Source organism: Spermophilus citellus (genome assembly GCF_964194105.1).
Source record: "Spermophilus citellus genome assembly, chromosome: 12".
NCBI classification, from domain to species: Eukaryota; Metazoa; Chordata; class Mammalia; order Rodentia; family Sciuridae; genus Spermophilus; species Spermophilus citellus.
In genome coordinates, this window is record NC_138198.1 from 90,681,635 (window position 1) to 90,693,829 (window position 12,195).

The 12,195-nt window shown below is 43.8% G+C and overlaps 1 protein-coding gene across 1 annotated transcript in view; it reads right to left on the bottom strand.

Moving 5' to 3' along the window:
* The window catches only part of B4GALT6 (beta-1,4-galactosyltransferase 6), a 57,166-nt gene extending 46,551 nt beyond the window's left edge, over positions 1-10,615 (bottom strand). The window contains exon 1 of the mRNA XM_081263626.1: positions 10,482-10,615. Coding sequence (XP_081119752.1) covers positions 10,482-10,596 — 115 coding nt within the window. The 5' untranslated portion in view covers positions 10,597-10,615. The remainder of the gene's footprint in view (positions 1-10,481) is intronic.
* Between the last annotated feature and the right edge of the window lie 1,580 nt (positions 10,616-12,195).

Genomic DNA, 12,195 nt, shown 5'->3' on the forward strand with positions numbered 1-12,195 from the left:
AGGTTTAAAAACAAGACAGACTATTTTAATCATGATATGTTATAGTAACAAACTTGATACAGTTATATAGCAAAAACTCTCATAAAGATACTAAAAAAAAGAATTTTCTAGCCAAATACTGGGAAATGTTATGAAGAAATTACTTCCACTGGGTTAACCTGTAATGCTATACACTTTGAGAACTTTATTAATCGTTTCAAATGAATTACAACATATCTTTCTAATAATCATAAACACTAGATAACACATTTAGGATCAACCTATAATCCAAACCCCTACTCACTGCCGTCTCATAAGGAAGCACAAGATTCTAGCTATCTTAAGCAATTTATCTGTCCTTTTCCCTTCTGGAAGAAAAAACCCTCACCATGATTTATAGCTACTCCTATCTTAGAACAAGTTAACCTGGTTTTCAAAATGTAAGATTCTCTCTATAAAAGACCAAATGGCATGAGGATGCTCAATTGAGAAAAGTAAACCAAGCTAGCACTTAATTTCCCCACCACCACCACCATTTGGGGTGTTTTTCAGAAACATAGTTCCAAGACTGAAGAATTACCTGAGACACATTCAAAAATAAATCAGAACTGCACTCAGAATCTCTGGTGGAATTCCTGGGAAATGAGGTTATTAAAGCAGACCACCCTAACTATGGCTTAAGCACATTAATATTTGAAAAAAAAATCACTGTTCATAGTAATTCTCTAAACATAGTTAATAACATTTGTAATAAGCCAAACAGGAATTTTTCCTTCTATATTAGTTAAACTTATGCATCCTCCTTTGCACAGCTTTCTGAGGCATGCACAATTCATTCAGATCCTGGAGAGTCCATCTGCGTCCTTAATAAACATACAACAACAAGGATTTGGTGGAGACAAAAACTTTTACTAACTCAACTAATTAACCTACAAAACAAAGATCCAAGCAGAAGGTCCTATTTGTTATACTCCCAGAGAAGGGGAAAAAAAGGTGAATTAATAAATTTAAGATTTAACATTACTAAGTTTACCTTCCTAAACATTTTACTGGGCCACAAAGCCAAAAAACATGACTACTGACAAGCGAACTCCCATTTCAACTAACCAGGGTTTTGTTGTAGCTTACACCAAACTCTGACAACTTTTTTCTATGACCAAAAGCATGTATGCCCACGGGAATGTGACCATGAAATATAACACACTGAATGGTCCCATTAAGTATAATTTATATCTAGAAAAGAGTAAAACTGGGATGCTCCCTTTCACTCCCTAGTGAGGCAAGAAATTAGGTAAAAATACCTTGTTACAAGTAGAGGAAATGCTTAGTTTTCGAAAGGCATGTTAATAGCATTGTAAGTATCTTCAGAAACGTCTGCTTTCAACATTCAATTGACCTGATCTCCAATTTAAATCACATTTATTACTTGCACATTATTCTCCTTATTATCCTGACAAAAGTCAGAAATGGAAGGAAAAAGTCTTTTAAATATTAAATCACAGCACTGTCCACAAATTAAAAATAACAAGAGGGAGCAAGCAGAGAAAGGAAAGAGAGGAACGAATCCACAGGACAGACTGCTCTGCTCAAATGGGCCAACTGCCAGCTCAGGCAATGGTGACAAAAGCCAGGCAGGTCCAAGGCGCCAGGACAAAACTGTAAACACTCAGAGCCTGAGGAACACCCAGATGCAACCTAGGAGCCAAGGAGTCTCTTAGGACTCTGCCCTTGGACTTCCCACCCACCTCCACAGTTTTGGCCCAACACAAACAGGAAATGCAGGCTTGAAAGGAAAGAGGAGTCCAGGAAGGCCCATGTGGGAGGAGAAGGGACAGGTGGCTGGGAGGCCACGGGTGCATGGAATGAAGGGCACACAGTCAACACAGCACAGAGCTGAAGCCATGTTGGTGATCTGTCCTGTCTCAAGCAAAGCATCCTCGCCAGCCCTAACGGGTGGTCATTTACCCTCACTTGAAAACATGCAAGGGACAGGTGGACTCACAAGGCCTCTTATTACACTGAGTTCAGGTCCGTTAGTAATTAGTGTGCATGTCCGTGTTTCTTAACAATAATCCTAAAAGCAGTCACTCTCCTGAGGCCATGTAAGGAAAGTTTCATCATGATTATCCCTTCAAATAGAGTTCATGTTTTCTCCAAATGTTCAATTTTCCAGAGCAGAATACGTCAGTTCTTTCAACTCAGGAACAGGGGAATCCAGAATACTAAAGGGTACATTTCAGCTCTTCCACCAAGCTGGGTGAGACTTTGGGCAAGTACCCAGAGAGTCTGTTTTTCCTTCTTTCTTCACACAAAAGCTAGCCCTACTGGCTATAGCACTACCATACAAAGCGCTGGCTACCTTTGGGGTTTTGCTCCTGGGGCTTCTCTATCTACAACTCTGGCACTGGAAACACCAATGCCTCTGTGTCCAGGATTCTCATGGCCTTGGCCCTTGCAGAGAGAAGCAAAAACAGGGACTGTGATGAGGAATGTAGTCGTCACAGCTGGAACCACCAGAGCATGAAGCCTAAAAGTACTAGTGCCCCCGAGAAGCCTTGTAGCACATCCAATGATAAACAGGCTTCTGCCAGGATGATTATGTTAAAAATGAATCAGAACCAAGATTTCTGGGACTTGGGAAAGATGCTCATTAAAGCATACCACCTCAAATAAGGCTTGGAAGGGTAGGAAATTAACCACCATATTATAACACTGCCTCAAAAGGAAAATAAATGCATTTTCTTCCAAACCAAATTCCAAACGGCGTTTGGATTCCTGTTATGTTGTAAAGATGAGGTGTCCCCTCCAAAGTTCCTGCACTGATACAGGAATATTCAGAGGTGAAATGATTGCACTGTGAGAGCTGTAACCTAATCAGTTCATCCTATTGTGAATGAACTGGGGGAATGAACTGCAGGCTGCCGGGGCACTGCTGGAGCTGGTGGGTCACTTGGGGCATGCCCGGGAAGGGTTTATCTTCCCTGTAGTCCCTTCCTGGCTTTCCTCTCTGCTTCCTGGTCAGCCATGAACACAGCAGCACTTCTTCACCATGGCTTTCGGCCATAACATCCTGCCTCATCTTGGGCTAAAATATAATGAACTCGGCTAACCACAGACTAAACTTCTGGAACTATAACCAAAATAAGGTTTCCCTCCTCGGGTATTTTGGTCCCAGTAACAAAAAGTTGACTAACACAAATACCTATCATATACAAAGACTACAAAGCTAGGTTAGGAGTTTCCCTTTAAAGGTATCCCCAGATGTGGCTATCCTTCTCTTTAGCAAACAAGAAAAGGGAGAAATGATAGACGCTGCTGCAGATAAACATATTACTACTTCTTTCTGCCACAATGCTTACTAGATCTCATATTATTCATAAAAGACTAAGGTGCTAAACGGTATTTAGCAGTGCCAGATTTCAATGAGTCTATAAATTTTCCTAATTTCCCCCAAGACCATAGGATTTGGATTAATTTACACTGACACTACAGAGCTGGGTTACAAGCGTTACTCAAGAACAGTAATCTGAATGTGGAAGGCCATCTCTAAAAGGGCCTCCAGTCCCCTTGAGTGTGGACTGGATCCTTTGTTTTTGTGGTGGTGGGGAATCAAACCCAGGGCTTTGCACATGCTAGGTAAGGGCTCTAACACTGAGTTACCTCCCCAGCCCCGACTCCTTTCTCACAAAACAGGAGAATAAAAAAAGCTAGCAGCATCTCCTGGGATACTTCCATACTACACTTGGGCCTCCTCCATATTCTGATTTAGCACCTATGATTCCATGTTGAAGAGTAACTAACTTAGTGAGTCACTTCCACTTGCAGTAGTGAGTTTATTACTCAGGTGTGCTGGGGGAGAAATAGATAAATGTCACCCACCCATGGACTAAAGACACTGCAATCTCTCTTCTGGGCTCCACGCCCATACTTCCATCTGCCTACCTACTGACAAATCCTTCCTGGATGTCCCACAGGCACCCCAACTCAATCTCTCTAAAATCAAAACAGCCCAATCAAAACATGTCTTTCTACACTCCCGCATACTAGTTACCTGGTTGTCTAAGTTAGAATCTGAGCATCATCTTGAAGCCACTTCCTTTTCTTCAACTGCACTATTCACATACTTAGTTCTTCCTGGGACAACTATCAAGTCTGATCCAGATCTAACCTTCTATTGCTTGACCAACTGCAATAACTTCTCATCTGCTGTTCCTGTCCCTGGCTCTGTCCTCTATACCCCATCTTTCATGCTAGAACTATTACTCTGAAATAAAGATTGCATTATTTCCCTTTTCAAAACTTCAGTTACTCACAGCACAAAACAGCATGGGATGTGAGGCCAGTCGGGAGGCCCAGAGAATAAATATGACCAACACCATGGCCTAATGCAGAAGAACCCCATGAAAGAGCAATGCAGGTCAGAGCACCTGGTGAGGAAAAACCCAAAGAGCTTTTGCAATGCAACACAGACCAAAATAGCTCAAATTAATCTCCAGGATATACAAAGAACTAAAAAAACTTAACACCAAAAAGCAACAACAACAACAACAACAAAAAAAAAAACAAATAACTCAATCAATAAATAGGCAAAGGAACTGAACAGGCACTCACAGAAGAAGAAACATAAATAGTCCACAAATATATTTTTTTAAAAAAATGTTCAACAACTCTAGCAATTAGAGAAATGTAAATTAAAACTACACTGATATTCCATCTCACTCCAGTCAGAATGACAATTATCAAGAATACAAGTAGCAGCCAGGAGAGGTGGCACACGCATGTAATTGGAAGGCTGAGGCAGAAGGATCAAGAGTCCAAAGCCAGCCTCAGCAATTTAGCAAGGTACTAAGCAACTCAGTGAGACCCTCTCTCTAAATAAAATACAAAATAGGGCTGGGGATGTGGTTCAGTGGTCGAGTACCCCTGAGTTCAATCCCCAGTACCCCCCCAAAAAAATACAAGTTAACAATAAATGTTTCCCCACATAAATGAGGGGGTAAAGGTTCACTCATATACTGCTAGTAGAGCTGCAAATTGGTGCAAACACTCTAGAAAGCAGTATGAAGATTCTTCAGAAAACTTGGAATGGAATCACCATTTGACCCCTAGTATAAATCCAAAGGACTTAAAATAAGTATATACAGTGACACGGCCACGTTATTATTTATAGCAGCTCAATTCACAATAGCGAAGCAATAAAACCAACCTAGGTGCCCTCAACAGATGAATGGATAAAGAAAATATACACAATGGAATATTATTCACCCCATAAAGAAGAATGAAATTATGGCAATTGCTGGTAAATGGATGGAACTGAAGACTATCATGTTAAATGAAATAAGCCAATTCCGAAAAACCAAAGGCTGAGTGTTCTCTCTGATATGTGGATGCTAACACATAATAAGGGGAGGGGCATTGGGAAGAATAGAAGTTCACTGGATTACACAAGGGGAATGAAAGGGAAGGGAGGAGGATGGGAACAGGAAAGACAGTAGAAACCGGACATAACTTTCCTCATATATGCTCATATATGAATACACAACCAGTGAAACTCCACATCACGTACAACCATAAGAATGAGATCCTAAGTTACACTCCATGTATGTATAATATATCAAAATATACCCTACTGCCTTATACAAAACAAAACAAATAAAAATAATAAAACAGCTTAAGAACAGAGAGAGCCAGGCTTGTCTAGCCAGGGCCAGGAGACTAAAGGGCTATGATAAGAAACCTGCAGGGCAAATAGCAACTTTCTGAGAAGCCCAAAGAAAAGCTCAATCAAAATGACAGGTGAGGATTGAAGGTGTAGTTTTTTGACATGTAACACCTGTCCAGCAATGCAAAAGGCCCTGGATTTGATCCCCAGCACTGAAAGGGAAAAAGAAAAAGAAAAAGGTCAAGGGGGCTTTGAGCAAGGACCTGACTAAGCCACCTCTCCCAGAATACATATGCCTGCACCCTACCACCCAGGACCACCAACTCCACCACTCCCAGTAAGATACAAACCCCGGGGTGGCCCAAATAACCTAACACTTGGTAGGTAATTCCTCAAAATGGCCCACAGGAATTCAGACCAAAGTGGCCCAGTTAGATTCCACCACTACCCAAAATACCAAACAGCCTCTCACTAGTCTAGGAAAAGTCAGGGATGCTAGTGAGTCAATGAACTATGAAATTCCCACTCCCAGGGAAATTATTCAGTCTCCCCCTTGATATTGCCTCACTGATTACAGGCCCACTGATTTCTTTCTTAATAACAGACAGCTTAGATAAAGCTGTGTGAGCCCAGAAACCTTTCCCAATCTGACCCATCTACCACCCCACACCCTGAGTTGTAGCCAGATGGAACTAGAGTACTCCCACTTTCTGGAAGCTTACTCATGCTGTTCATTCTGACCAGAAACCCTTTGCTCAGTCTGGAAAAAGTCCTAGTGATGGCCCACTCCAACCACTAGCTGAAATACTTAACCAGTGCTCACTCTCTACCACATGCTTTCCAAGGACTTGCTGTAGCTCCTTCCCCAGGCTCATCCTCATTGATGACTGCTTCTGCCATCTATCTTTGGTATCTCAATGCCTAGCTTTTCTCAGGTGCTCCATTTGTATTTGTTGAATGGATTTTTTAAGCTAGTTCATCTTCTCCTCTGATATGACAGCAGGGAAATAACTGGATTATGTTGGAAGTTATACTAGAAATAGCTTCCTATTCTAGTCTCAATCCCACCAGGTAAAAACCTTGGAGGGAAACTGCACTCATCTCTTTGCAATCATGCACAAAGGCCAACATAGGATGAAAAACAATTCATGGCTCCCACCTCTCCTGGGTGGTGCAGGGCAGTGTGTCTGTGGACTTCTTATGGGGTGGCCAGGGGGAAGGTGCCTACATCTCCCTTAAGTTACCCTTAGCACTAGAGTTAAAGACTATCCTTGTGTTTCCTGAATGAATCAGAAATGTCAGGGGGGAAAAAAGTCTCAAGTTATTCCTAAAACAATGAGCTTAAAGTTCTATGGAACTCATTGTACATTAAGACCCAAATAGCCCAGAAAATGCTAAGCAACATTGACAATCAGTGGAAACTAAACAGAGTATGCCATCTGCAACCAGCACACTACAATCAGGTAGTGTATCAGCTCACAATGGAGAAAGGAGGGGAGACAGGAACACAGGCAAAGGAGATCAAAGAAGAGTAACTAAAATGAAAAGTCCTGTCTGAGAAGGGCACCTGGCAAACACAGATGTTGACATAATGTAACTGACACCTACCAAGAAGGTTGACGTGGTAGGATTAACAAGGACAGCTTAACAGAAAAGATTTGAAACATTTATTTAAAACCAATAAAGAGTTCTACAACATATATCTCAGTCTTAAGAAAATTTAGCCCCCAAGAGGCAATTCAGGCTAAAATACGATGCATTTCATGAAGAAATTTCTATAGGTCTAATGAAAACGCTAAGAAATCCAGGACAGAATGGGGAGCACAGTAACGTACTTCTGCTGCCTAACAAAGTACTATGGCTGTCTCAACCCAAAGCGTGTGTGCAGAGAATGGATTGTCGCACTGTGAACTCAACTAGCCACATTTTTCATGGGACATCATGTTTACTTGTGGGAACAACAGACACACCATGATTAGACTTGTGTGTCTGACCTATATTTCCTCAAATATGAAGAAACGGATCCTGACACTTAAAAAAAAAAAAAAAAAGACAACATTTGTTGCCAATGATAAGAAGTTGAACATTCAAGCAAAATATCTGAATTTTGCAAAACTGTTTCCCAATACTTAAAAGATATACAGATAAGTAGGAAGGTTTTGTGGGTTTTGGTGGGGGAAGGGGGTTGCTTTCCTTTTTTGTTTTTGTTTGTTGCTAAATGGCACAGGATTTTGAACCAGAGTCAGTTTAACAAATTTATGGTATTTTATAAGCTTGGTTAAGTTACTTTTCTTACTAGCTTTAATGGGTTTTTGTTGTTTTTTAAATAAAATTCAAGACAGTAGTTTAAATTATGTCAACCTAACTGCTTGCAAGAAAATTGCCCAAATTTTTATGATATTAATGATTGTTCTATGGGAAACATTAAACTCTCAGATATAAAAGATATATTAGTATTTCACATCAATTGAATTTTAAGAATCTGCAGATAGTATATTAACACACCAACCAAAAAATTAAAAACAAATGGATGACATCAAATAAAAGTTGGAATTCTGATTTCCTTTGGTTAACTTTTCTTCCCCCACTCGCCACCCCCCTCTGATGAACTGAACCCAAGGGTGCTTTACCACTGAGCCACATCTCAAGTCCTTTTTATTTTGAGACAGAGTCTTGCTAAGTTGCTCAGTCTCATCAAATTGCTGAGGCTGGCCTCGAACTTGAAATCCTCCTGCCTCAGCCTCCTGAATCACTGGGGATCACAGGCATGGGCCACCACACCTAGTTCTTCAGTTAACTTTTTGAGTAATATGACTTTAACAAGTTAAATACAAAGTAACAAGTTAAATACAAAGTAAGAACATTGTTATCTAAGAGCAAACCAAAAGGGGGAAAAAAATCCAAAAAACCCTTCTCCAAAATCAAAGTTAAATGTCTAGTAAAATAACATCCCACTGGGATATCCAAATTCTAAGAAGTTACATGAGAAAGTAAAAGAAAAAAAAAGGCCATAGAATTAGGAGTTAATGTATAGACTTCCAAAATGGCAAAAATAAATAAATAACAAACCTTAAGGAAAGTCTTTGCTGAACATGTTGGATAACATCAAGCCAACTGAGTGATAGGAAAGACTGACATCTACCAAACTAGCCAATATGGTAAGATGAATAGGGGCTTCTTAATAGAAGAGATTTGAAACTTAATATTTGGGACCAATAAAAGGTATTCCTACACACATATATTTTAGCCATAAGAGAGTTTGGCTCCAAGATGTAATTCAGGCTAAAATATGAACTACTATCAGTATTACAGGCTTCAAGGAGGTGTTGTTTGCTGTTGCTATTGTACAAAGAAACTGTATCTATGGAAAATAATATTAAAATATCCATGCTTCTACAAACTCTACCCTAAAATTTCTATTTTGAGATACATCAAGTGTCAGCAATTTATCTTCTCAAGCATCATCATCTGAGTGTATATATATATATATATATATATATATATATTTTTTTTTTTTTTGGTACTAGGGATTAACCCAGAGGTGCTTTGCCACTAAGCTCTATCCCCAGTGCTTTTTGTTTTTTTATGTTGAGACAGGTCTCACTAAATTGCTTAAGGCCTTGCTAAGTTGCTGAGGCTGGCCTGGAACTTGTGATCCTCTGGCCTGGGCCTCCCATGTCACTGTGATTACAGGCTTGCACCACCTCACCTGGTTCTGAGTGTATATTTCTTACTTCAATCTAAAACCTTAATAAAGAAAAAGTCACATAGTGATTTTTCTTTAAGAAGTCAAACAGTCTGGATGAGGCTTGCTTCTCCCTTCTCTCAAACAATTCATAACAATATCTATTACACCCAAGATGATGCCCAGATAAGAATTCCATCTCAAAATTCTGCAGGTGTTTTCACTCTGTAATAGTATCACATTTTTAACCAATTTAGTGTCTAACGAAAAATGGTAGGAGATGCACACTGTTACTAACAATTTAACATTAAAAACACAATAACCAAGGAAAATTCAGAAAAGTTTTGAAAATAACGATGTATTTTCATATCTATGTGAAATTCTTATTATTCATTCATTAGAATAATTCCAGGTTGGTGGTTTGCCAACAGAAGTGGGGATGAGGAATTAAGAAAGAAGCCAGTTCTGTATTTCAGACCAAAGGCCTAAAATGCTAAACAGAAGTTTAAAATTTTAAACTACAAATTGCCTTACATAATTATTTTAATCACTATTTTATCTTCGAAGTCTTCCTAACAGGTAGCTGAGGCAACCTGCCCTTGAAAAGCAGATGCACGCATACCAAATAATGGAGCACTGTTTTTTACAAGACAAGTCAGACCCTAAAAATTCCTGAAGTATATCACAAATGTTCATTGACCCCATTCTAAAAAAGTGACCTAGAACACTAGAATAGGTACACTCTTGACCTCGATCACATTCCCTGCTGCCGGTTTCTCCATTATAATTTTACAACCAGTTATAATATCTGAGGATGTTTGAATAAAACTACCATTCAGCTTAAGATTTGATATTAAATGGATAAAGCGGGTTATGAACACTTCAGAACGCGTCCAGAGCATCCTGGGCCATCACACCTACACCTACTATGTCCATTTAATGCAATGTTTTAAGTTATTTAAACATATATTAACAAAATTCACGTAGCAAAGCCATGCCCGCAGGCAGTTTGACACGTCTGAAATAACAGTGCAAATACAATGCTTTCTGGGGGCCCCCGTTTACACAGCCTCCAAATCCCACAAGTAACATCCTTAACGTTGGGCATTTTCTCGGTTGTGACCGTGGGAGGTGAGGGTGTGTCCCGGTACTTACCGATGCCCGGAGCCACATAGATGAAGTAAAGACAAGACGAGGACAGGGAGAAGAAGAAGATGAAGGCGAGGAGGGAGCGATTGGAGACCCGCATCATTCGCCTGAGCACAGACATCTTCCTCTTCCCAGCCTGCAGCTCGGGCTGCGCTCTCAGGCCGGATTCGGGGCCACCGTCCAGGCCCTAAACTTCCATGAATGTGCTATGAACCCCGAGAATACCGAGGGTTCCGTGCAGAGAGGCTCTGGGAAAAGGACCCGAGCGAGAAGGAGAAAAGGGGAGGAAGCGCACGGAATGAATGGGAGGCCAGGGAGCCGGGGAGGAGAGGCGCGGGAGGGCTAAGGGGAAGGGTGGAGGAAGAGGAGAGTCCGGGTGGGGGTCCCGAGGACCAGAGAACCTGGAGAGGCAGAGGAAGGGCGAGGACTCGCGTTCCCTCCGCCAGGCAGCGGCGGGAGGAGGGGCTGCAGGTGGGGAGAGGCGCAGGCTGCGCGCCGCGGCGCCCTGCGGAGAGGGGCAGTTAACTGCAGCACACCGGGGTTGCCCGCGGCTCCAGGTATCCGCCCAGGACGGCGCCCGGAACTCAGGGTCCCGCCGCCCGCGATCGCTCGGCGGGCCTGCGCCTCCTTCTCCCGGCCGCGGCGTCTCGTGCCTGCGCCGGGCTAGCGTGGGCGCCGGGGCCGCAGCCTGTTCACGCGACGCGCTAGGGCCCGCGGGGGCCCTGGGGGCCGAAGAGCTGGGCGCTCGCCGGCGCGCAACCTCCACCTCATGCCGCGCCGGACCCCGGCGCCCTGCGGCCGCCGCGGGAGCCAAGCGCAGGCCAGGGCGGCGTCCCGGCCAGCGGCGAGCACGCTCCGGCTCTGGTTCCAGCCGCTGCCAGCTGCCCGTCCGGCCGCAAGGGCGGCAAAGGCAGCGGCATTACCGCCGCCGGCAGGGGTGAGGCGCCCCCGCCGGCGCCGCCCCCGGGACACCGGGCCAAGATCGGCTCCGGCGAAGCGCGTGGAGAGCCGAGGTGGGGAGCGCGAAGAGAAGGAGGCCGCAAGCCGTCGGAGCCGTTTCTGGGCCGGAGAAGGGGGTGGACCTGGAAAGGCGGGGGCGCCTCGGAGGAAAATCCGGACTGGCAGGCGCGCGGAGACCCCCGCAGGCTCCGCCCGCACGCTCCAAACTCGGCAGGCGGCGCTGCGCCGGGACCCGAGGAAACCTGGAGCCCCCGCCCTCCCCTCGCCAGAAACACCGCGCGTCCTCATTGGCCCGCGCCGCACAACGCCGTGCTACCCCCTCCGCGCAGCGGGACCCGGGCTCCCGTCGCCTCCTGCGTCACCGCCGCCCCCGCCGCCTGGGGACCGTGCGCTCCCCTCGCCGCACTGGGCTAAGGAACGCGTCGCCTCCTGGCATGCGTTCCACTTTAGGAATCGATCATGAAGGATGATATACCTGGCGAGGAAGGGCATCTCGAGAAGGGATGTCATGATTCCTCCCCCCAATACTCGGAGAACAAGATGTATTTTCTACCTGGATTAATAATTCCGCCCTCACCCCCATCCCGTCCTTCCTATAGAAACACTGTCGGAGTGCGGTATGTGCTTTATGTTAGGACTTGCCTTCACTTCTAAAGGTGGACACTGGGGTATTCCCCCTGTAGCTTTGTGCACTCTGTAGGCCCCTGAGCGCAGCCGCCCATCCAGCTTCAATGGACAAGCTGTTCGGTGCTTTAATGGA